General features: G+C 42.6%; 1 protein-coding gene across 6 annotated transcripts in view; it reads right to left on the minus strand.

Moving 5' to 3' along the window:
- Nucleotides 1-3,689: 3,689 nt before the first annotated feature.
- TPD52L1 (TPD52 like 1) overlaps nt 3,690-27,087 on the minus strand; it is a 93,485-nt gene continuing 70,087 nt past the window's right edge. For 2 of the 6 annotated variants that reach the window (XM_026504740.4, XM_044386303.3), the window contains exons 4-7: nt 16,712-16,813; nt 11,899-11,937; nt 8,600-8,660; nt 3,690-4,342 (exon numbers count right to left, since the gene is read on the minus strand). In XM_026504740.4, coding sequence (XP_026360525.1) covers nt 4,214-4,342; nt 8,600-8,660; nt 11,899-11,937; nt 16,712-16,813 — 331 coding nt within the window. In that variant the 3' untranslated portion in view covers nt 3,690-4,213. Of the gene's footprint in view, nt 4,343-7,083; nt 7,166-8,599; nt 8,661-11,898; nt 11,938-16,711; nt 16,814-27,087 lie in introns of all 6 variants that reach the window. The other 4 variants (XM_048226094.2, XM_048226095.2, XM_026504741.4 and 1 more) reach the window with 4 other exon arrangements.

Below are 27,087 nucleotides of genomic sequence, written 5' to 3' on the forward strand. Positions count from 1 at the left end.
GCAGCGCACGTGTACGTGTAGCTGCTCTGCGCTGAAAAGAGCAATGCCGCTTTGCTTCAGCACGCTGTTGCATCCTACCAGAATTCTGGAGGTTTCTTTCTCCTGGCATGAACATACACCCATAAGATAATTGCAGATAAAAATTCAAATATTTATAACCAATTTCCTGTGGCCCTGAAGTTTTACTTGGGATGTTTTGCCTGCTGTAATTTTCATGAATTCATAGATTAGGAAGCCTCTCCTGGGTCAGACTTGATACTACTGGTCACCCACCGGTCATCATTACTCACCTGTTTTCCATCTACCTACCAAGTTCACGTGTAGTTCTCAATCCTCCTTCCTGGGGTATTAGGTTTAAGAAGAGAAAGAAAATGTAATGGTGCTATAAATACCATTTAATAATAATGAAGATCAATAGAAAAAGATAGCTATTGAATTCACCAGCCAAGTCTACAAATACTTGAGCATTATCACTTAAAAAATTTTTTTTTTCTCTTGGAAGATACCTGTTACTTGCCTGGAATTGACCTTCTGAATAACAAACCCTACCATTATGATGTGGTACAAAAAGTTATTATTGGGTTGAACTCAACAAAAAAGAATATGTTACCTCCTCGCAATGAGGAAGAAAGACTACCTCATTCAAAAGGAGAGGGTGGAAAGGCAGGGCTGCAGGGGAAGATGGAGGGGGCACAGCTCAGGCAGGTGAGCTGACTGGGGTCAGGGTGGGGGTGTTCTTTTTCAAAACACAGTTCCTTGTTTCTCCCTTGTGGACTGGCATTTCACCAGCTGTTACATAATTCTCAATGCCCTTCTATTTGAAAAATGTCAGTTCTAACAGGATGTCCAACCTGTTCATCTCAGTCTGGCGATGATACGTGCTCTACGATACATGACTGATGATGTGCCGTGTGGAAAAGCATCCTCTGTACCCAGCAGTTTTATTTAAGTAATTTGCCAGTCTTCATACTCAAAGTGGGGTTGGATTCCTGTGGGAGACTTATGATTATCTTATTTTTGGATTGCCTTGATGCATACTCTTTATGGTATGAACTAAAAGATGTGTAGAATAAAGAATGTTACCATTCTTAGAGATTTTCAACAGTTCATAAGATGTTGCCAAATATTATAGTTTGAAATTGTATCTGAACACCAGGTTTGAAGTCGTTTGTTTACATTTCATGTTGAAATCACTTTTTCACCCTACAGCCATTGCTCTTTCCCACATCTGCCCACACCCCAATTTGGTAATGTGACGGGGGAGTGTTGTGGTTCAAATTCACAACCACCTTATGCACCGTTTTGCAGTTGCAACCGCTTTCAGGTCGACAGGTAACTTTGGAACAATGAACAGTGACAGCAGCAGCTTAAACTTCAGTTTTCTTCACACTGACCGCTGTAAATGACATGGTCTGTCATTTACATGCAGTTTGTTTCCTATGGTTCAAGAACAGCTTTGTAAGAAATTGTGTAATTCAGAGTAAGAGGCAGATTGCTTTGCTTGACATGACCTACCAACAGTCATAGTCTTCATGAGATGGGAGTTATAAGATAAAGTTGTAGGGTGAGTTTATGCTACATCAAGCAACAGTATTTAAAAAGTGGCAAATGGTTACGTGACAGAACTGCTTACTTTTTTTTTTTAAGCCAGTTTTTTTTTTTTTTAAGATTTTATTTATTTATTCGACAGAGTTAGAGACAGCCAGCGAGAGAGGGAACACAAGCAGGGGGAGTGGGAGAGGAAGAAGCAGGCTCATAGTAGAGGAGCCTGATGTGGGGCTCGATCCCATAACGCCGGGATCACGCCCTGAGCCAAAGGCAGACGCTTAACCGCTGTGCCACCCAGGCGCCCCTAAGCCAGTTTATTTTTTAATCACAATTCACATTGGAATTCTAGGTTATTGAGATTTTTGGGCTTGTGATATAATTTTGTATACATGGTTTTGACCTGAAGACATTTTGATTTTTTAGTCAATGGTTAAGCCCAATGGCATGCAAATAACCTCTGAGCACTGTGGGAACACTTCAAACCACTGCATGTGAACTGCGCCCAGCCGGAGATAATAGGGAAACTCCAGGGACAGTCAAGTCAGGAGGAGCTTGCCCGCGCAAAGTAAGGGAGACAAAGGCCACTCTTGAGTGATCAGGCAGGGAGGAAATGAGAGGTCTATGCTACGACTACCCACCTACCCACAACTGGAGTAACGTGACTTATTCACATACTGTATGACGAAATGAAAGACTACTCGTGTCATGGTCCCTTATCTCACCCCGAGATCAGAGTGAAGAATAATCAAAAAACCCTTTCAGTTCATAGACCTGACATGAATATAGTTTTTATAAAACTGATGAAATTCAAAGTTTTGAAGAACGGTTTAAAATAAGAAGCTAAAATGTATTTGAAGCTTTGAGACATTAACACTAATTATCTGGATTGTTTTTCTACCTACTGTTAATACTATGTTTTCAGATTGTAAGGCTGAGACTTATCTGTGCAGAAATCGGCTGGTGAATGAAGGTATTTGTGTATGGCACGGGAACTCTTGCTTTTTCTGATACGGTGTAGTGTGCTGAGTGCAGTCAAAAAGAATGCAGTCAAGAAGTGAGTTTATAAAAGGTGACCATTTCGAACACACCAGGCAACTGCAGACTGAGCACAGACTGACCGCCACATGCAGCAGTGGGGGAGCAAGTCACAAGCCAGCTGGACAGGGTTTGGCTTCAACCAACATGCTGGAATGTTAAATTAAGGAGACTGCCAATGATCCTACTGGCAGGGCTTCATTGTCCACTGTGGTTCAAGATTATAGCCTCACACCTACCTCTACTAAGATTACAAAGCCTGGTTTTGAACTAGCTTAATTTTCAGTTAGATGTGTGTATTGTCCTGCTCCATTATTTTGAATAGAATTTTTCAGACTGGCTTTATTTTGCTATGTCATATATATATGATGTGATATATATGTATGTGATGGGATATTCTCCACTTCTTTCTAACAGTAAATTAAACAATGAATAAATACTAACATTATATAATATATATTGCATGGATAATATAGATATACATATTAAACTGTGCTTTTTTTTAGTTAGGTCAATTCTGTGTTCATTTAAAAATTGTATCTATAGAGAAAAATTGCATCTATAGGCTACGTCTGCTACCTAGTAACAAATGTATGGTCCCATTTAGAAGAAAAAAGCATATGATGTGGAAGGTAAAAATTCCTGCAGAAATCTGATTGTATTAATACGATGCTTTTTTCATTCATGTGAGCAATTTGCAAAATGGAAGGGGAAGCAGAACTCTGTTTCTCCCATTTTTCTGGCCACCCCCTTTCAGATCTCCCTTACCCGAGTTTACTACTCTACGTAGATTAGAGAGAATTTTAGAATTGGTAGGGTCGCTGAGGTTATAATTACTCACACATCCTCTTACGTTCACCAAATTAACAGTAGACGTTAATTTAAAATAGCATTGCGTAAGGGGCGGGAGCCCCGCTTCGCTTCAGGCTCCCGGTTCAGCGGGGAGTCTGCTTCTCCTTCTGCCCCTCCCCCAGCTTATGCTCTCTCACTCTCAAATAAAATCTTAAAAAATAAAATAAAATAGCATCTGTAGATTCATAGCTACCACCTTTTAAAGTCATTATCAGCCTCAGAACGTAAAGAAATTAAGAATTCAAAGTCTTCATTAAAACCGATTATTTTAATTGCTTAATCAAACATATATAATTGATGCAAGTGGGGGGATCACAAGCAGTTTGATGAAATTTGCAGTGAGCCCATCCTGTTGCTGGAGAGGGTCAGAAAAAACTCCATCTCGCCCACCCGACTGACTTGGAAGGGGGTGTTCACTCTCAGCCTTCAGAGACATGCACATCATAAAGGAGTCCAAGCGAAAACCAAAGCCGATCATTAATAGTTACATGATTGGAAAATACACGCTGAATTACACAAAGACAAGGGTTATGACCAATTGCGTACCTGTTCAAGTGGGGACATTTTAAATTAGGACTATCTACGAATACCGAATGTGATGGTCACGTGGTCCATCATTAACACAAATACAAAACGGAAATCATTTTATTAAACCCCGTGGAGAGGCCATTTGAAGAACAAGGTCAAGGCCTGGGTTTTTCCCAGGGGGATTTCGGCGGGCCCCGAGGACGGTGCGCTGGGCGGGGCCAGGGCTCCGCGGCGGCTGCAGGGGGCGGCCCTAGCACTGTAGCTCCTCCTCCTCGGCCCGCCGGGGCCCGCCCCCCGAGCTCTGCGCGCTGGCGTGCGCGGTGGAGCTGAGCACCTCTTCAAAGCTGCCTCCGCCGTGGTTCGCGCCGCCTACTTTCGTCTGGAAGGGCAGAGACGCAAACGTACAGTTAGTTCGTCAGGTCTGCAATGTTTGTGTAAGACGGACTACTCTCAAGTTCAGAATTACTTTTTTTTCTTGAAAGGGAACGTAAAGGGTGTAGAGAAGTTAGTTTCCTTTGGCAGAGTGCTAGAATGCCATTCATACTTGGGATCTGGGATAGGATCCAAAACTTCAATTCTGTACAATTTTAGCAGGTCTCTTTATCCCTTATATTAAGAAATACGGTTAAAATGTTTTGAAAAATTCCTTATTAAAAAGTCCTTCGAAAGAATAGTTAATGCTGAATGCAAGTCTTATTAATGTCGCATTGGTCTTCCTCTAACCATTAATGTGAAAAAACATGTTGAGGAAAAAAATACAGAATAGAAAATGTTGCTATTCCCAAAATGCTGTCTACTCCTCACTGCCACCAAAGAGATCACTCACAGGACCATAAGCCACGCTGGGGGAGGTATCCACTTACTGCCTGGTCTGCCCTTTAAAAAATGTAACCAGGTTTTAAAAGCAGTTTAATCATTGCAACACAAGCACATGCTTTTCTCCAATTGTCACTAAAATCCCTCTCTGCCTCTTTAAATTCAATTCCTAAGTCTAATTTTCCACTCTGCTTGGGATCAGGAAACTCATTCTGGAGAGTGACAGATAATTCATATTTTAAGCTTAGGAATCACATAGTCTCTGTCACAGATACTCAAATCAACCATTGTACAAAGCAGCCAAAAACAACACATAAGTGAATGAGCATGGCTGTGTTTCCAGAAGACTGTAGGTATGGACACTGAAATGTGAATTTCATGTCATTTAATTTTAACACGTCACAAAATAGCATTCTTCCTTTGATTTTTTTTCAACCATTAAAAAATATAAAAACCATTCTGAGCTTACTGGTCATTCAAAAATAGGCAACCAGCTGGATCTGGCCCACAGGCCTTAATCTGCAGGCCTCTGGCACTAAGCATTGATTCCTTCTCCACTCTGTCATCTCAGCACTGGGGAGAAGCAGGGGTTGCTTTCAGCTATGTGATTTTTTTTCACTATGCTTATTTCTTTCCGGAGAGAAACAAGATTAATTCAATGTAATCTACTCTATTAAGAGTTCCTATTCTCCTCTTTATTGTATTTGCATTCTGTTTCGCAATAGAAGTCACACACAGTTTTGAATCAAATGAATACCAATTACTGATGTTTTCTTTTGGGCTTTGTTGCTTTCTCTTCTCCTAGTTCTTGATTTTTCTCAAATCAAAATAGAAAAATAAAGGAGGGAATCATTTTAAAATAAAGCAATTTGGCAAAAAAAGAGCGTGCAATGAAGGGATTTTCTAACCAAGAGGGCTGAGTGGGATAAAGGGGTTTCCTAACCACGTGGGGATGACTGTACCCAGCGATTATCTAGGTAAGGAGTTGCTTCAGCCAAGATGTGAACAATAAACCTCTTCTGGACCCTTCCCTTCATAATGGCTCTTCATTCAAGCATTTGTCACTTTACCCCCAAAACTATGACTGTTGTTTGCATAAAGTTCTATTTGAATTATTGAGTTGGGCTGCCTAATCTCTCATAATAATATGGCTGGTTGAAAAGACACAAAGAAGTAATAAGTATATCTTGTCTTTTTCTTAAGGTTTTAAATCAGGCCATGCAAAGTATTCATCAAAAAGAAGTGCACTAAAAATATGGTCGGCTTGACATGGTTTGAAGAATAATTGGAAGGTTGAATGATAAGCATCATTGGAAGGGATGTAGTTACTCATGATTCACTGGAACATAACAAATATGGTTGGTTCTTGGTGTGCTTGCTTGTTTGTTTTAGAGGAAACAGAAAGTGTGCTCACTGAGCAGATAGGTGAAACCAGCTGAGATATCATCAGTGATGTATTACGAGGATCTAGGCAAACAGGACTAAATTTTATATTTAAATATCATTTCTAAAGAAATGATGATGAAATGGAAAATTTCTCATGGAAAACCAAGCTATCTACAGAACTGGGTATAAAGGAAGAACCATCAGTTGGGTATAAATGCCACACGGTGTGTGACAGATTGTGTGAGAAGATGGCAAGAACAGACCTCTCTTCATAGCAGAACATTATTTCTAATAGACCACAAATATGAACAGGATTTCTTTTGAGCGGTGTTTTAAAAATCAAGCTTAAAGCAGTACGTGTGAGTAGAACCGCAGCACAGAGACCTGCGAGGCATTTCCTTACTGATTCATCCTTACTGATTTGTGAGTCAGCCGGAAACGGCTCCAGGATCCATAATTAAAGAACATTATAGAAATTTCAGAGAAAATTTAGAACACAAAACTATGCAGCAAATGAACTATATAAAGAAGGGTTAAACATCTATTATTTAGTCTGGAGAAAAATGAAGAATGAGAAATTTGCAATGACTGAGTGAGTGGGAAGTTTTATACAAAGCACAATTATTAGCTATTTATTCTCCATTGCCTGGGTGGGCAGAAAAAGAGGAAGTAGGCATGGACTGTGACATAGGAGGTGGGTGGATGTGAGTCTTGTTAAACCCGGAGACAATCATGCAGACACGGAATCCACTTGCAGGAAGTCTGTGTACACAGGCTAGGATCTGGTCGCCTGAGTTAGTTTTGTGCGTGTCTGCGGGAGGAGGCAGGCTCTACACCTTCCATCCCAGTGAAGTGACAACAGGGAGAGGCTCAGAGTGTGGATCAAACACTGAAATCATACGTGAGCTGGGAGCTTACCAGAGCTTCCTAAAAGCAAAGGGAAATAGGTTGTTCTTTATTCTTCTTTTCCTTCTTCGTATCTCCTTCTTCTAAAGAAAACCTAAAAAGTACAACTTCTCCTATGTCAGAACTGGTCTAACAAAAGCAAGAGAATCCATCCTCCTTCCACTGTCTAAGGCTGAGAACCAAATGCTGAGAAATGAACTCCTAGGATTTTCTGAACGCTTAGTTCTGAAATTTGATACCTAGCAAGAGAAATGTTCGAGGCACTGCACGTCCCTCCTTATCAAGTTTTCCCTATGCAAGGGGGGCAATTCAATGGCTCCTACGGGTCCCTAGATACTCGATAAGCAATGATGCTGACAAGCAGCGTCGTGGAATCACATGACTACAAACTGCTGGTAAATGAAAGCAAGGCCTGGGAAGTGCTGAGTAATAATCTCATTCTTGGGCCTGAACCATCTAACCCCAGGCCCGATAAAGCAGAAGTAGGAGACGGTGTGAAAGAGCCTCCCCTAAGAGGAAAGACTCTCAAGGCACCAGCAGTCAGAGCACGCCGGGGCTCCGGTGAGGACTACCTCCCCGCCGCTCGGGCTTATCCGGCAGCACGCGGTGGCAGATGACTCGGAAGCAGCTGGACGATCAGTGTGTGCACACCTGCTTTTGATCTGCTTCGAGATCATCCACGTTCTGCATTTTCCCAGACAGGGAAGTACAGAACTGGCCTGTCTACCAAATAGCCACAAGAATATCAAGACTACTTAAGGCACTGTTTGGCTGGTATCTTTAAAAAGAATAATCTTAGTCGTTTCAATGATTTTTCCTGTTTTGAAAGTTCTATGCATGTTAGGACTACACTGATTTTATTGGTGCTTTCTTCCTCTGTGGTTGAACTCATCTACAATCAAAGGATAAATTCAATGAAAAATTTTTTAGCACCTCCCATGACACAGGCATATTTTCAGTTTAAAGCTGGGGATCAAATGCGTTATTACAAAAGAATGCGCGTTGTGACTCAGTCTGGTTTTCCCTCCGTGATAATCACGCCGTACTGTGCTGTCTGCGAACGGAGTAACAAGTCCTGGTGGTTGGGGGGGGGGGGGGCGCAGTACAATGCTGGGGGCCAAGTTCGTTTTTGCCAGCCCATGTGCAAACCAGAGGGGCTCTGAGCTGTTGGTGACCCCTCACTTACACTCTAAACTCAGAATTCACAGATCCTCGATCCTACCCACAATCCTCTCTCGCATACCAGTTTCCGAGGGGACAGCACTAAGAGTTCTAGCCAATCCCAGTTCATGTTCACAAGTCATCACCCCTGAACGGTTTACGGGAACAACTCTGTGAGGATCCAGCAACACTCTCCAATACTGGTTTTACTGACAGATTTATACGTGAAGAAAAAGACGGACTCTGTGCAGGGCTGCCTTCTTGGCGGCACCGAATGCTGGTGGCCCCGCCTTCAGAACCAACATCCCCATGACTAGGCTGTCCTGATTCACGGGACCCCATGACACAAAATTCACTTCATCTGTACCTTAAGGCTTGTGACAGTTGTCTCAACCCTCTCCTCAAATGATTTGAAAGTAGGAGAATTCCTAAAATAACAAAAAAAGAGAGGTCAGCTCCAAAGACCCAGCTGTCTTAGCAACCGAGCTGCCTGGCTTTCTGCTCTTAATTGTAAACATCATCTCTGCACCAGAGCCAGCTGTCGGTTCGCCACCTACGACAAGCATGCTTTAAAGTATGTGTTCATTTCTGCTAGTTTAGATCCACAAACCATACCCTGACATGGAAATTTTCTAAATAAAATAGTCATATGAAAAACAGGACAGCATTTGTTCACGATGCCGCTGTAATAATTCCAAGGTACACTGGAAATAATCATTTCCAATGAGTCAAAGGAGTGATAGCTTCATTTGTCATTTGCTAATTAACTGTTTCTATTACAGCCCTCCTTTTCCCAGCTCCTTTTTTGTTTTGTTTTGCTTGTTTATTTGTTTGGTAAGCAATGAAAAGTCTATCTGAAGAATGTCATGTTAGAGTTTTTCCACTTGGCATTTTAAAGTTATTTATTTCAGTAAATGTGAGACAAGACAGAAATAACTCAAGGGGGAAAAAAGGTTCATAATTTTTTCTTTTCCGTGACTTAAAAAGTAATCATTTTGTCAATTTCCATGAAGCAGTGTTTCTGAAAGTCAATGCTTTCACTATTTTAAGTCGAAATATACTTACTACTTATCTAATGCTTGATCGAGATAGTGTTATGAACATGTTATTTTTCCTCCTAAAGAGAATATACTTTTGTTCTCTTATCAAACAAAATCTCTGCAGTCTATTGACAATTTATTTGTGACTCATTCGTTCTGTTAAATACTCTGTATACATCATCTTGTTACTTTAAGCATTAGATGCTTCATTTGGTGCTTGTTGGTTTCCTATACTGGATTTGGCCACATGACATGATTTCATGACATAATTACCATTAAAAATGATGTCCCCAGGTCCAACTAAAGGAACACAAACCAAGAAGGAACTAAAAATGTATCTTAAATCTTGTATCCATGTCAGCATTCAGCAACAATGATTGCCATCATTTTCAGGTCAAATAATTCAACTGAATGTTACTATATTTGATAAGCCCCCTGTTATTCTTTCTTGAGTGCAGGGGAAATGAAATAGGAGGAATGGCCCAGAGGAATTTATAAAGGAGAATGGCGTAGTAGATGGGCTTCTTTGTATGGTGTGGAATGAAGCATGCTCTAATACTATCAAGAGGAACTAATGCACATAATATGTTTGACTGATTTGGCTTTGTTAGAGATTCTCTCCAGAGACTCTGACACTCCAGGCGGTCAGAAATGTATCTGCAGCTATGCTGTAGGACTTAACGATGGTGAGTTCAGACAGCCCATGTTATGACATCACATCTTGCAAGCAACGCAAGCATGAGCCAAATTCCTATGAGTAATCCTCCATAATATTGCTGGTTGGTGATGAAATACTAGTGAATTTGTGCCTGAATGACTCAAGGGTATATATTTATTGGCACCTTACTTTCACTGCAGGTTTTATGTGGGCAAGCCAGCTCACATGCCTGCCTATCACTGATAGTTACACAAGCCCCAGTGGCCAGACAGTTCAGCCTAACGGTTCATGGGTAGATGTTAGATGAGTAAAATTTTTTTTGAAGTTAGTTTCAGGCAAGATCACGAGGACTACATTTGACCCATAAGCCACTAGATGGATTCACAAAGCGAAGCTGTGTTAATTTTTTGCAAACTCTTCTTTGGACAACCAGACTTAAAAACTTGACAAACAGGGACACCTGGGTGGCTCAATTGGTTAAGCGTCTGCCTTTGGTTGGGGTTGTAATCTCAGGTCCTCGGATCAAGTCCCACATCAGGCTCCTTGCTCAGTGGGGAGCCTGCTTCTCCCTCTGCCTGCAGCTTCCCCTGCTTGTGCTCTCTCTCTCTGACAAATAAATAAGCAAAGAATCTTTAATAAAAGTAATTAATAAAAGAAAGCTGACAAATAAAGAAGCTCAGAGCTGTAGGCTGCACTACTCAACTTGAGTGTTTTAATGCTAGGGGGTGCAAGTCACTCAAAGATGGACTAAGCAATCTTGAGTCTATACTCCCTATTTACCACCAAATTAGGGAAATCAAATACTGTGTCTAAATTTCCAAAGCAACCATATAACTTCAGTGTGGAAGAAACATCATCAGGATAATAAAACAGACATTCCCCTAATTCAATTACACTAGAATGTGTTGCTGGAGAACAGGGAGAAACTGTTTACTCAGATTTAATCAGATCACATACAACTACAAATGACCCTGGAAAGAATCTGGCTGCAGTGGTCTCAAACTATTTAGAGCAACTGAACCCCCTCTCTAACATATCACACAATACATACTATAAAGCAGGCAGAAGAGGCACAGTTGGACTGAAGTGGGGAAAGGTCTTAGAGGCTCGATGGCTCCCCAAGCATCCCCCACCACGGAAGCCTAGGGCAAGAGCAGCGGGAAGAGCAGTAAATCTGGTTTTAGCCTCTTATTTTAAATGTGATGAAACTGCTATCACTGAGGTGACTTTCCCAAGGCTGCCAAGTTCATTCTGAGCAGAGCTGCGTTACAATCTGCATCTCCTGACCAACCCCCACCTCCGGAAATCTGACATTCATTCTTCCATACCCTGTTACTATTAGTGTGCTTTTATCTGATTGCCTCACTAAGCTATGCAAACCGAAGTGGGGAATGTCTTTCTCAGAGGCTGTCATCCAGCTAGTAATTTTAACGACATTTTCATTGCTTAACAGACACCTCACCTTAATATCTACCTTAAAAAATCTCGGTGATATCCATATCCTACAACTGTAGTCCTCACAGTCTGCTATTCTCTTCATTTAACCTTTCTCCCAGGCTTGCGTTTAATTCTGCTGAAATAAGGCATGTATTTCTGCCTTTGCAGGCGTGCTGGCTCCAAGCCCTCTGCTAAGAAAGTGCTTCACACAGGTTACTTTATGTCACACAACCAGTAAGAGAATGGACATCGAGCTACGTAAGTAACTTGTCTCTGGTCACACAAATCAGGAGACACTGGATTTAAACCAGTGGGTTTGGTCAGAAGCCGAAACCCATCATACCCTACTTCGACAGAACTGTCCACCTTTTCTCCTGAAGGCCGTCAGAAAAGATAGTAAGGAAGGTCACTGCATTTCCTTTCATAATGGGGCGGGGGGGGGGGGGGACTCTGCAAAGTAAGTATCAATAAAGTAACACTTCATACACATTCTGCATTGATATTATATGAAGTAATCTATACACACATTACCTCATAGCCGGCATACTTATGGAATGGCGAATGGAGTAGCTTCAGGGCAAAAGCAGATTAAAAGGAAAAAACAAAAAAGAAGATAGCACAACATAAGTATGTGAGAAACTCCCTATTCACAGTTCTAAAACAGCAATTTCAACTGTCTGAAGTATTTCTTGCCCACCCCACCAAGATGACCTTTGCTTTCATAGGGTAGGTCAGCTTTCAAGGGTATAAAGGAGGAGTACACTGTCCAAGTTGGGTGTTATTTTACTTCCTGTGGGCTCCTGTAGGCCAGGAAATCCGAGGACAATGTCTGCTTTCTCCGGGTGCGCCCAGGAGCCCGTGGACATCCTCCCCAGGTCCAACTCCCACTCCCTTCCCTTCTTTCTTCTTTCAGGAAAAGAGGAAGGGCTGTACCTAAGAAGGTACAAAGGCAGGTAAAAGCTAATCGTTCCGTTGTAGAGAAACTCCCCAGAGGAATATATGTTGTTCACAGAAGACATTCAAGGAAACACATACCAGGCAAATACAATCCACACAGCCCAACATGGGGGCAGGGATCTCTGCATCCACTCTGGGACATCTGGTACAAATACATCAACATTTCTGAGAATTCCAAGAATTTCAGCCTCTCACTCTATTGATCCTATGATAGCTGGCTCATCTTTCCTCTGGTGGCTCTCCTGTTATTTCTTTGTGAGCTCCACTCAGAAATCAGGCTGGGTGGAGGGAGGAAGCCCTGTGTATGGCGTCCATGTTCCTGGGATAGTGTTCTCCCATCACACTTTCCAACACCATCCCTGCGTCTCTCCTCCCAAGAAGCTAACAGTAAGGGATCAAACTCCTCACCCTTCCCTAACAATATCCACTGAGGTCATCAGTATGGGCAGCACTTCACTAGAACTCAGAAAGAAAAGGCCAAAGAAATTCAGGGAGTACTTATGTTCTCAGACACTCCACTTAGAAAATAGAGACAAATATTTCCCCAGAAATTACATTAAAAAAGGAATTATTAAAAGAAATTCATCAGCATTATCAATCTATTCATCTCTTTAAATACAGGCAGTTTTCTTAGGGAAAAAAATCCACCCCCCCCCCAAAATATTTAACAAGATTCCCACTAAAGGAGGGTTTAATTGGACAACTGCACACTTCTGAACATGTGTGTGGTCTTCTGGTAACCTTTCCCCTCTTCAATTTCAGAAGGTACAGAAAGTTGAAGGTAAACCATCCACATAAGAAACAGTTACAAGACATTCACAAAAACACAATGATCTAGAGAAAACAATTTTCTGCTTCTTGATTTTACTTTTTACAAGTCTCATAAAAACATATAACTCTCACTTTCTGCTTTTCTTTTTTCTTCTTTCAATTCTGAGGACCTCTGCCAATGCAGGCAGGATTGAGAATGTGGGAAGCGATTCTTAAGAGACCGCTCCGGAAGTGAAACTGGTAAAAATGGTTCAGAAATGAGAGAACGATATGCTTAAATAAATTCAAACACATTAGATGCCCTATGCTCTGTAACTCCCTGGTCATGAACCCTCTCAGGAAAAGAGACCCAGTGTTCTGGCTGAGGTGCACCCACGGTGTGAGGGGAGCAGTGGACTCTGGGAAGGAAGGAGCCGCGAGGGGCCGGCAGGGCCCCAGAGACAGCGCTTACCCGATGGAGTGAGACCTGCAGCCCGGGCAGCACAGGAGAGAGCAGGACCAGAGTTAGCATATCAGGACCACAGTGCCCTTGCCCCCCCTTCTCAGGAGCCCCAAAGCAAAGATGGAGAGACTCCATTCATTACTCTTTTGGAGTCTACTTTTTAATGTGTCTTAACAATTACTGTACCAACCTGTTATAAGCTGTGCTTCTAACTATTGTTCTGATGACTATAGAGAGATGGCTGGACTCCAATAAAAGTTCTATGCTTCCTCCAAAGAGCCTCATCTCCACCTGTTCACACGTGGTTTGAACAAATGACTGAGAAGTTCCAAGATGAGGCCGGTATTATTATAATAAAAATGATTCCAAGAGCTTGCATTGCTTCTGAGTACTTTCATAAATGTGTCCTCGTTTTAACTTTGCGGGAAACATTTTAGTTAGGTAGCTGTTAACAATGTTATTTTACAGGTAGAGAAAGAGGGGGCAGTTCCCTGATGGGGCTACAGGGACTCAGTCAACGGCAATCAGGGTAAAATGAGAATCTTAGCTTGAAAAATATGACTTGTTTTTATAAAACACATCAATTTAAATCCTCACAGAGTGCTTTTCATTAACTTATTAAAAGGCCCAAGTTCTAAGTTTTTAAAATCTGTAAGTATTAGCTTGTAATCATTTAAAAGAGAAACTGAGAGGTATCTGAACTTTGCTGGCAATGTTTCTGAACAACTTCAGAAGATTTTTCCCAGAATGCACAAAAGAATTTTATAGTATAAATAACAGGAATATAGGATAATATGATATTTTATACTAAAAAGGGGTTCAAAGTAAAATGTGATACAATTTTTAAATTTCTCTTTCATTTTATAAACTGGCAAATCAATTTAAATGAAAAATAAAACCTTACTTTTTCTCATTTAAAAGTCTTTATTATACAAAATTTAAGTAATTTTCAAATGTGACTTTCACATATGTTACTTTGTTCTAGTATAATTTAAAACTGAAAATTTTTTGTAAAACTCGTTGCTTTCACAGGGACTGATCCTTAGTTATATACGTTAAATGTTTTCGTTTGAGAAAAATATAGGTCTGAATTCTGCAAACTCCACAACCTACTACAGGACCATGTTTGACCCTCCAGTGACACAGGCTGTACTTCCCAGTAATTTTAGCCACAGTTTATAATGAAAGTAGTGTATCCTCTATATATAGAAACAATTAATGAAAAGTTTGAAACTTCTGGAAAATAGATCATTCATTACCCTAAAGCAAAGCTACACAGAAACAGAAGAAAAAGAAGTCAACACAGCCTTGATGTTACAACCAATTAGTGTATGAACATGAGTATGTTAACATATTGCATAAGTGAAACAGTCTTCATTCTTTCCCACTTAGGAAAACGAACAAAACCTTTATGAAATACCACAGTGCACTCCTGTTAATGTACACTCCCTCATTGCCATTATGTGGGGTCACCTTGTAACTGAGATGGTCACTGAGTAAGGGTAAAAACCAGCATTTCTTGAATGCTTAATAAATGGCAGGCTCTCTTCTACAACTTTTCTAATAACCTCATGACGTTGTTACTCTTACCCCATTTCGTAACTGAGAACACCTTGGTACAGGTGAGCTGAGTTACACGTGGCCTCCAGGTAACCTGACCACCTGCCGCTGAACCACTTAAGGGCGTGTTACAAATGCAGATTCCTAGACTCCACCCAAGACCCACTGAGGCACGATCTCCGAGAGGTGGAATCTGGAATATGTACTTTAAACAGGCTTCAGAGGTGTTTGAAAAGTCTCCTAAATTTGGAGAAATAACACTCTAGTATCATGCTGTGGTCCCAGTGTTCCAGTGAAAGGTTTCAACTAAGTATGTGGAAGACAAGTTTTATAAATGTGGCAAAATATACTTTCTTGGATATAACATGTAAGAGGGTATTTTCAGTTTTGAGAAATTATTTAATTAGTTTAGATAAATGTTTTAATGCCATTGACATGACAGCAAATTTTATTTGTAATAAAATGAGGGTTAATTAATAATCCAGGAGGTTTACCTATTCATCACATGCCGCCTCTGAAAAATTTCAGCTGCTTTTCATTATCGCATTATTCATAAATATGAAGATAAAACAATGTATTCGGATTCAGGTACATGTACTTACCGAACTCTAGCCTCATGAATGCCAACTTGTTAAGAGAGGACAAGGGCACAATCCAGTAATGTATGAAGCCGAAAATTAAGTTAACTTAAACACAACAATATAAATATTCGCCTCTAGGTATCAAAGTTGTAGGGTAATAAAGAAATAGTTTCAGAATCCAGTGAAATTATGTGCAATTTTTTTAAAAAGGAAGAAATTAAAAATGTATACGTCAAAAGTTTTTAAAAAATGAATTTGATTTCTAAAGAGAAAAATAAAATTGATTTGTAAAGAAAAATCTCCTAAGCCTATCACCAAATTCAAAATAAAGTATGGTAGGTATTTAAACAAGCAAAAAAAAAAAAAAAAAGAAAGAAAGTAACAACTCTATTTGAGATAACTTACTAAAACACAATATAAAAAATAAAAATGGTCAAAACTGCACTGTTTTTTCTGGAGCCTATAGTGAGGATATTCGGTTCTCAGTTCAAAATCTTGATGCTCACCCTACCTTTATACATAATGAAATACTGAAAATAACCGAAATGTGCAAGGACTATATACCACGGTACCTTTCTGTGGAATAAAAGAATAATTATGTATGTATCTAGCATAGAAAAAATACCCTAGATGGATGTATACAAAAATGTAACCTAGAATAGCTTATCAGGGCTTATTCCACTGAATGCACATTTTAACTTACTGTTTAAATTTTAATGAATAAAATTCAGTATGTGCTGCATTCTTCTGAAATCCCCCCTTATTACCAGTAATTAAAGGAGCCCTGGATCTTCTATTTTACTAGGTCACGTCCTAGCAAAAAGGGCATGTTTGGGACCAGGCTCCCTAAGCAGACCAGCAGGCAGAAAACTCATTATAAAAATTGACCTCCGTCACCAATCACTATCAGCCGCATAACATGTTAATCCAATTAAAGAGCAACACACGAGGAAGACCAGCCAGGAGAGAAAGCTCCCCTTCCCTCAGAAGGCCAAAGGCCGAGCAGCGTCCCCATGGTTCTCTCCCACAGTACCTCATGTCTCCAAACTTCTTGCTGATGGCCGTCCCAACGTTGCTGAAAGCTGCGGTTGCCTTCTGCCCTGCATGACTCAGGGTTTCGTGTGTTTTCTTGTAGCTGCAAATAAAACAGAACAGTAGAAACACAGTTCATACGTCACGATCACCCACAGAACATTCACCATCTTTTTCCCTCTTTACTTTGAAAATTTCTTTTCTAAACAGCTTTAGGAAGACGCTGATCCAAAGAAGTCAGTGATTCTATTGTCTGGGGATGATGGGTTGGCCGCTGCTCAAGGGTGGGAAAGTCAGACCATTAAATCTGAATTCAGGAAAAACATTCATATGCAAGTGTAATGTGCAGATCAGATGCGTACTCACAAACAGAAATGCTCTGAGTGCAGTTATCCTTAAGGAAGTGTGCGTTTTAACACTATGAGGAGACACTCTCAAAGAAACAGTTATGAAAGGTAACACAGAAACTAGAAAATGCGTGTATCAATGGGAAGATTCAGCTTGCACTGTTCAGGGGTAAAATTAACCAGAAAAGGGCAAAATATAACTAGTATTTCGCTTATTTTTCTAATATTTATGGCTGGGAACAAGAAGGGCACCCGATCTTAAGAGAATATAGTGGCTTTTTTCAAAGCAGTTTTAGGAATATAATAAGGCGATTGTCTGTTTGTCGTCCTATGTTCCCACTAGACTGACTCCTTCAGGACTCGGAGACAAAGTCGAAGCCCATACAACGGGCCTCACGACGATCTTACACAAGTGGGTCCTCTCGCCCTTCTCTTGCCTTCGCTCACGCTGCTCCTGCCACTCAGACCTCCTGGCCGGTCCCCTGACATGCTAGGCCCCACCCTGCCTCAAGTCCTGTGCTCCAGCCGCTCGGCCGCAGGATCCCATCACACCTGGCCAAAAAAAGGGTTTTGTTGTTGTAAATGCCCCACTTTGAAAAATTAAAAAGACCAAAGCCTGCACCCTTAGTAAGACCGTGAAAGCCACCTTTTGCTGTCGATCACGCCCAGAGATCCCTGAGGCCTTGGCCAAGTGGGTGTTAACAGAATAGAGCTGGGCTGGGGTGGGGGGGGCGGGGAACAAAGGTAGAAAAGGGAACCAAGGAAAGGGGAGGGAAGAACGAGCACTGAGCATCCACCCAGCACTGATTCTGTACGGCCTGAAAGGGGCTCAAGGGAAAATAAAGAAAGACCTTGCAACATCTGTGACCTTTGCGTGAGGCTGGGACCAGAGACTAGATCGAGAATTCTTTCTTGCGTTGCTCCTGCATTTCTACAGGAATTTCCTGCAACTAGAGTAAGTATTTAATTTCCTTGTAGACTGTTCCCTATAGTTGAACTTTATATATTTGAGAATGCTTCAAATTTTGAGACGAGGTGACTTTTGAACACTTGTGTGTATATTCTGAACCGGACGGCTTAATTTCAAAACAGCTAGCCAGGGAGAAGTACATCTAGGAAGCAGTAAGTTGTTCTACATTGTTCTAACCACACTCCTCTAGAACAGCGTATGGTGGGTATACACAGACATCCCACTACTTTAGTGAAGTCTTGGTGACGTTAAGTCCTCACCGTGAAAAATGCAACTCTATACCTATGTGAAATTACAAAGTTTAAAATCAACCATATGGGGTGCTTGAAGAAGTGTGGAAGAGAGATTTTTAGGACTGTTGACTTTTTTATTTTTAAGATTTTATTTATTTGTCAGAGAGAGAAAGAAAGCGCACACACAGGGGGAGTGGCAGGCAGAGGGAGAAGCAGGCTCCCTGCTGAGCAAGGAGCGCAACGTGGGACTCGATCCCAGGGTCCTGGGATCATGACCTGAGCGGAAGGCAGACGCTTAACCGAGTGAGCCCCCCAGGCATTCCAGGACTGCTAACTCTTTATTTCTGAGAATTACATAAGGTTAAATCTGGAAGGCACTAGAGTCCAATTTCTTCAAACTCCAGGTGATAGGACTGAGGCCCAGAAGAACTGTGTGACTTTTATTTTATTTATTTATTTATTTATTTATTTAATTTATTTATTTTAAAGATTTTATTTATTTATTTGACAGAGAGACAGCCAGAGAGAGAGGGAACATAAGCAGGGGGAGTGGGAGAGGAAGAAGCAGGCTCCCAGCAGAGGAGCCCGATGTGGGGCTCGATTCCAGAACGCTGGGATCACGCCCTGAGCCGAAGGCGGATGCCTAATGACTGAGCCACCCAGGCGCCCCTTGTGTGACTTTTTTAAAGACAGAGACGGGGCTAGGACTAGTGTGCCTACCGTCCTGCAGAACGTCGCCTTGCCTTGGAGATGACAGACATATGAAGGCGAGTTAGGTCAGCTGTCTACAGCTCCAGTATTTGTGGAGAAAAGTACTAATACTGCATTGTAAGACTTCTAAGCTGTGTCTCTTTCCCCACATTTTTATACTTCTTCTCCCTAGACTAACAACCGCCTTTCTTAAAAACACTTACTAGCCATCCTACATACATTAGAGACCAATAATTGAGGGAAAGAGATTTGGGGGGGGGGCAACAAGAGGGTGATATGTGAAGAAGTGGTTTCCCAGAACAAAGGAATGGGGGATCCCGTGAGAACTAGGCCATGGGGCTCAGAAGCACTTAAAAGCTCTAAGAAGCGCTACTCACATCAGTGTGAGCCCAGGGTCCCTCCGGAGCTGTGTACCGCACCGACCCTGTAACCTCACACTGCATTCTCACTGGGCTCGATCTCAAAACTGAATGAAGTCACACACACCCTTATCTAGAGGGCAGGCGCCCACATCTTGACAAAAGACCCTCCGGACAGGCCAATGGAAACCCTGAAGGATGTCCTGGTATTTACATCTTACTCCCTTTACCGAGCCACGGGATTCTGTATACAGTCCGGACTCCTAATTCTCAAAACTGGTTTTCAGCCCTATCGTATAAAATTACATTCAATAATATTCAAATAATGAACAGCAACTTAAACACCAACCTTCCGATTGACCCGACAACCTCGTAATTTAAATGGAAACGGTATTTAGCATTTTAGATGATGTCTCTTATTTTAAGCTAAATATAAAGTTACACCATTGCTGAGTTACGTCCTTGATGCCTCAGGAGACAACACATTCTCCCGAAACAAACGTCAGCATGTTACTGGACCCGCAGCTTGCTGTCAGTTGTGCAGTGGGAGGCCGAAAGATGGGAGCAGGTGCTCCCCAAGTCTGCACTATGTGCCCTTCCTCTGTGTGTCCGTGATCCACTTGGCACAGCTCTTTCTGAACACGTTTCACTCTGCTGCAATGACGGTTTTCCAGTGTCTCTGTGACCTGCCTGCACTTCCTGAGGGCGGGGCTGCACCTCTTTCATCATCCCCGTGTCCCCGGGGCCTGAACACGCCAGAGCAAGAGCCACAGGAGGCAGAGGAAGGAAACAGAGCCCAGGCTGCCGGCCAGACTTCAGCTACGGATACCGGATACCGAGTCAGGACTGCGGCGTGCGGCTCCCTGGAGGAGGGCCGTGGAGAGGGGGCGGGGGAGGGGACTTGGTCCTCCTGGGCTCCAAAGGGATTCCAGCCAACGGCAGCTTCGTAGGAACCCGCGGTTCCCAACAAGCCTGGACTCTGGTCCAGGGCTGAACCTTTTTGTTTGGTAGCAAACAGAAGCTCACACTTATGGCGTATTTATATGCATTAACTCGTTGAAGACTTCTTACTAGGAGATTTTTTATTTAGGGTATAAGTAAACTTTCTAGTTTTCAATGAAAGTCAATGGGAACACAGGCTTTACTTTTCAGAGATCCTTTGGCTACAATGGATAGCCTTTTTTTTCAGCTTTACTGAGGTATGAATGACAAAACTGTAAGATATTTGAAGTGTACACCGTGAAGATCTGATACACATTTACATTGTGAAAGATTCCTCCCACTTAGTTAATTAACACATCCATCACCTCGCATGTTTTTATATATATTTTGGTGAGAACATTTCAGTCCTGCTCCCTTTGCAAATTTCAGTTACCCGACACTGTTACACATTAGATTCTCAGACTTTTGTTCATCTTATAACTGGACATTTGCGTTTACCAACCTCCCCCTACTTCCCCCCGCTCCACGGCCCCTAGCAACAACCCTTCTACTCGCTCCTTCTAAGAATTTGACTTTCTTAAAAAAAATTTTCGTTAGATTCCACATATGAGTGATGCCATGCGGTATCTGTCCTTCCCTGACTTACTTCACTTAGCATAATGCCCTTGAGATTTGTCCTTGTTGTCCAAAGGCAGTATTTCCTTCTTCATCATGGCTGAATGATATTCCATTGTGTATAATACATGCCACATCTTTTTCTTTTCTTTTTTTTTTTTTAAGATTTATTTATTTATTTGGAGAGGGAGAGAGAGAGAGAGAGCACAAGCAGGGGGACAGAAGGAAAAGGAGAGAGAGTCTTAAGCAGACTCCCTGCTGAGCACGGAGACCAATGCAGGGCTCGATCTCAGGACCCTGAGATCAGGGCCTGAGCCAAGACCCAGAGTTGGATGCTTAACCAAAGGAGCCACCAGGCGCTCCGAGGCCACAGGTTCTTTAAGGAATGGATAGCATTTACTGGCCAGAACAGGTGAGCTCTTTGGCCACCACACTGACTAGGGGATGTTCAGTAGGGACAGGTAAGGTCCTCTGCAAACCAAATAAAAGGCATCCTATTGACTTTTCATGCAGTTCATCTTGTCATGTCTTACTGATCTGAAAGTAGTGTTAATAATCAAAAGAAGAGAGCATGTCTTCTAAAACGTTTTGACTTAAAGCATTTTTTTTTTTACACACAAATAGAAGAATTAAAAATTCAAAGTCTTTTTACAAGAAGATATTTTATAGCACAAACACATTTTCTGTTATGGGATTTTTAAGAAGATTACTATTTTAATAGTTGCCATGCAGCATGTCAGCAAAGACACAGAAGTATTCAGGCTTATCTTCTTCCGGCGGTTCCCTACATATGTTACCAAAAAAGATTTACCACTTGAACCTGGAAAAGAAGAGTCTGCTTCCTGCTCTGTGTGATCAGATGAAAGGCAAAAGGTAAGCGGAATAAACAGGTGTCTGAGAGATTGACTATGTGTGTCTTTTGAAATTAGGTCTTTAATCTTCACTGGCACTTCCCAAGTCCACGGTGCTGCAACAGGCTCCTCATAAAAACAGAGGTAACAATCATTACTGACTATAATGGTTTGGAAGTCTTAGAAGCAGAAAATCAAAGAGTAAGTAAATCATAAACTAAACTTCAATTTTCAAGCACTGCACATTTTCGTTAATGCTGCATTTTACTCCTCTTGATAAGAATGAAGTTATTAATTGTTCCAAAGGGACGGAATAGTTTAAATTCCTTCCCAAACCTTCTCCCCTTGGCAGGCCTACCATTTGGTCTGTGGTACAGCTCAGAGGGGTTTATTAGTGGAGAAAGGTCATGGGTTAGCAAAGGTTGAACACTTACTAAATGAAGCCTCTCAGTTTGAATAGCCCATGAGAACGTTGCATTTCTCAATTCCTAATCCTTCTACCTACAGAAGATCCTCAATTTCTCCTCTGGTGGCCTCCCTACCTCTAACACTCCAGTCTCCCACCGCCCCCATGCCTATTTAAAGTCTAAAGACAACACAAAAAAGCTGCAAAGAACAAAAACAAAAACCCCTTAGGACAACAACAACAAAAAGGAGGTGGAAGGAATTTTTGGTGTGTGTTCTCAAAGTCTCTCAAATCAAAGCGAGACAAAACTATGACAAAAACAACAGCAACAAACCCCGAATACAGATGATCTTTTGACCCGCTACTGTACGGTTAGCTTTCCATAAAGGAGATAATTTCAGGATGCTGTGTAATTATTTCTACACATTCAGTCCTATTCCTACTTGAATCCTACCACAGGCTAAAATATGCCAAGATCCTTCATTAACATATCATAGATTTTCTTTTCAGTATAAATCAAACTAAATAGGTCATGATTGCTTAATCAGTATGCAAAGTATTGCCTCTGGGAATCACCTTCAATCCTCTGACAGCTAAAATTCTTTTCACTGCTTTGAAATTTAATTCTACCCAACCTAACCCCACCCACCTCCTCATTCCCTCACATCAAAATTTTCATCCTATGAGGTGTAGATCTTGTCCCAGAATGGGTATCCTGGCGCTAACGGCAGGGATTTAATTAATCAAGGGGGAAACAGATTCTGTAACCAAGCCCCACCACCACCATGTGATGAAGACTTTTCCTCCTCCCTTGGCAGCCAAGAAAAGAGGGTGGGAGGAAGGTGCGCTCCCGAAATTATGCTACTGATATACTTATGCCTCCCTCTCAAGAAAAGGATTGATTCTTCCTTACAAAGGAAGGCTCACTTCATTCCTAAAAGAGTGAGGAATCCATGATCATCCACATTTATTAAATAATCTCCGTGGAACTCTCACGTAGTCCTGTAGCTTCTAATGACATCAAAATGCAGATGACTCCCCATGTTTATTTCCATCCTGACTCTTCCTCCCAGTGGCCCTCTTGACATAGAAACCTGTTTGTCACCAAAACAGAATTCTTGGGTCTCCCCACCAGACTTGTTTTCTAGAACAGCAAACAGGCCTACGAAGTATCAGACACTGTTCTGCCTGCTTTACAAATATTAGCTCATTGAATCCTCACTACGTATGAGAGGTACTAATATGCTCTTATCTCACCGATGCTGGAGACCTAGATTTCAATCCACGCAACCGGAGTCCACAGCCCATGGGCTTGGCCATGACGCGTGTAATGCCCGCTGCTCTGAACAGTCCCAATGCTCAACCAGCTGCCCACGTCAAAGACCCGACAGTCACGTTTGATCAGTCTATTGGCCTCCTCTCCCACCCCCAAACCTTTGGGAAATTTCTCTGGCCTGGCCTCCAAGTCCCATCCCCTCTCTCTCCCTCACTATCATCACCAACGTGGACTACTGCAATAGTCTCAGAAATGATTTTCCGGTCTCCACTCCTGCCCCTCCGCGCTCTGTATAACACAAAGTAACCAGAGTGATTTTTTTTAAAAGGTGAATCTGAACAGATTACTTCCCGCTTCAAATCCTCCAGTGGCAGCTGGAGCCCTTGGAATAAGATCCCCAGTCCTCCCCACGGTCTGGGAGGCCCCTGAGGCCCCGACTTCCACCCTTCTCACTACACTGCAGACACCACCCTTTCTTTGGGCTCCTGACACCTGCAAAACTGCTTCTGGCCTTGGGGTCTTCACAGCAACTTTTGCCTCAACCCCAAAGCTCTCCCCTACATCATCACAAGACGGGATCCTTTTGGTCCTTCTGGTAACCTCCCAGGACAGCACTAGGACAGGATAGCACTAGGACAGGCCTTCCCTGACCGGGACTCCGTCACAGCGGCTTCTGCTCTCTCCTCTAGCCTGTCACCTGTGCTGTTCTCATCCTAGTACTTCTGACAGCTTCTCCTGCGGTTGCTTTGTTATGGGTTTCAAGATCTTTTCTCTCTCGACACTCTAAGAAGCTAGGAACTTTGTCCAGCTTGTTAAACCCACACCCCGAGGGCTTCGATTCACTCCTGGGTAGTAACGACTAATAGTAGACACACGTTAAGACATGTTGGGTAAATGAACTGTCACAACCCCTTTAATGGCTTTCTAGTGCCTGTGGAATAAGAATAATGCTATTAACAGATACCATGAGGCCCTGTGCAACCCCCTGACACTTCTCCCTGGCGTCTCCACAACGCTAATGAGCTGGACTGCTCTCCCGGGGGAGAGGGAGCCTTCTCTCCTGCCGGCCACCACCAGGTTGTGCCCCTCCCCAGGAAGCTCCCCCCAGGAGGCTCCCCCTGCCCCTCCTGGCCTGATGAAATTTCCACTCATCCGTCAGAGCTCTGCGGAAGCATCTGTCTCCTGCCTTGAAAACCCTTCCCTGAGACCCCAGGCAAGGTTCAAACTCCTGCCTCATACATAACACTCTTATTTTCCTTCACATCACTCTTCACACTTACCATTTAACTGGTTATTTGGAATAACTTGTAAAATACACAACAAAAAACCAAACTCTGTTTTCCTGACTAGTCTTTCAACTCCATAACCCTAGGGAATAAATCTATTCATTCGACAAAAAGCTTGATGCTAACTAGACTGCCAGACTATGAAACCAGCTTGTTTTGCAAACAAGAGAAACCCAGAGACGATACATTCTCCTGTGTGGGAAGAGGCTACCCACCCTCCATGAACTTGCTCACTCTAATTCCCTGTGTCTGACGACTGTGACTCCCTCCCCACTCTCTCCCCTCAGACTGAGGGCAAACGTGACGTGCCCTCTGCCCAGATAGGGGCTGCTCTGTCCATCCTTCAGCAAAGGGGGCGCCGGAGTGGTCCTGCCCTCTGTTTGCTTAGCTCACGCCTGCAGTGTGGACAGGGAGGCCAAGCGGAAAGATCTGCCTGGCTCTTACACCCCGGAAGGAAGTTAGATCAGTGTGACAGGAAGTGCCCAGGACCAGGATACCGGAGCTCATTCCGCCTCACTCTGTCAGGGCCATGACGTGGTATAAGCCAGAAGACGGAAGCCAGAACTACGGACAAGGAAGCTCATTTCATAGTGTGGCAATATAAACACCAACGTGTGGACTCTTACTGTCTTCCACAACTGTCACTATCGGGTTGGGGAAGGTTAATTTGCCTCTGGCTCCATCCTGCCCTACTCTGGGCTGTGCTCTGATGCTGTCTTGATGAGCCCTTGGGGGACGCAAGCATAGGAGCAGACAGGACTATGAGGCTGTGATAGGGGGAAAGAACATTCTCCTCTACATGGAATCCAGGGGAAGGAGAGTGGGGAGACGTCAAGTTCCTCTTGGATGGAACTCTTCATACGAAGGGCACCTTCACTGAGATCTTAGGGCTTAGTTTTCAGTAACCAGCAGGCGAAGCTGGCGGCCAGCAAAACCGAAGTCCTTGCTGTCCATCGCTGGTACTTATTCCTACTGCCAGGCTTACCTATGTCTGGGAAAAAAGTACCTGCCAAGAGAAAAATGGATTTCCACTAAAATATTAGGAACGTAATAACTTTACCATCCAATGGATAATGCCGGGGAAGAAAATGCATAACACAAAGACAAAAATTGGGGCTAATGTCAGGGCCAGGGATAGGAACTTTCTCCATCAGCCTCTGCCCCCCCACTCACAAAAAATAAAAATTTACATCATGAGGTGGACACTTTCTTCTCTTGATACAAGAATACCTGGCAAGCAAAATATTCTAAATCATTCGAAAAGCACCACAATAGTTGAATATCTCATGTAACTTAAAAAGTAATCCAATAGAAGTGTGATTCTAGAATACCCCAAGTTATTCTATATCTTGCCTAATATCAGACAAAAAGATAATGGGGAAGCCAAAACCATTTCTGGTGATGGGAGCAGGAAAAACTCATTTTTCCTGTGTCTCCTTTGCTCTCGGGCCGACCACCACACTCACAACACATCTGACACCAGACGCCAAGCAACTCTGTGACACTAGCTGGGTGTCCCAAAATTTAAGACACTGCATACCTGGAGATAGTGTCAGCTCCCACAGGTGAAGGGCTCAATCCTACAAGACCGCCCCCCTCATCCCACTTCAGATGCCAACGGCAAGTCCAGGTTATCCTGTGTGCTTCTGACTGATGGGCAATAAATCGAAGGTTCCCATGACCTCCTTCTCAAGTTTGATTAACTTGCCAGAGTGGTTTACAGAACTCAGGAAAACGGTTTCCTTACTAGATGACTGGTTTATTATAAAAGGATATGACAAAGGATACAGACAGGGCGAAGTATGTGGGGATGGCTGTGGGGCTTCCATGCTCTCTCCTGGTGCGCCCCTCTCCCAGCACCTCCCTGTGCTCATCAGCCCAGAAGCTCTCTGGACACCATGTTTGGGGGATTATTATGGAGGATTCATCATATATGTATGTCCAGTCATTAACTCCATTTCCAGCCCTCTCTCCCTCTCTGGAGGATAGGGCATAGTGCTGCAAGTCCAAGCTTCTAATCATAGCTTGGTCTTTACGGTGACCAGTCTCCCATCCCAGAGCCACAGAGAGTCACCTCATTAGAACAAAGGATGCTGCGAACACCTTGGAAATTCCAAGGGATTTAGGGACTCTGTGTCAGGGACAGAGAGCAATACACACACACACACACACACACACACACACACACACCACATTTTTCTAGTATCTCACATGGCCTTAGCCCAGCTCTAAGTATTCTCTAGAGTAGAAGGGATGACAAGCACATCCTCAAAGTATAAGCATTTCTTTTTCAATTAATGGGCAACAAGTCTGTCCTAAAACGGCCAACCATTTGGTATAGAAACTGAAAATCTGTAGTGAATGCCAAGTATTCTGAGGAA

Source organism: Ursus arctos, unplaced genomic scaffold (genome assembly GCF_023065955.2).
Source record: "Ursus arctos isolate Adak ecotype North America unplaced genomic scaffold, UrsArc2.0 scaffold_13, whole genome shotgun sequence".
Taxonomy (NCBI): Eukaryota; Metazoa; Chordata; class Mammalia; order Carnivora; family Ursidae; genus Ursus; species Ursus arctos.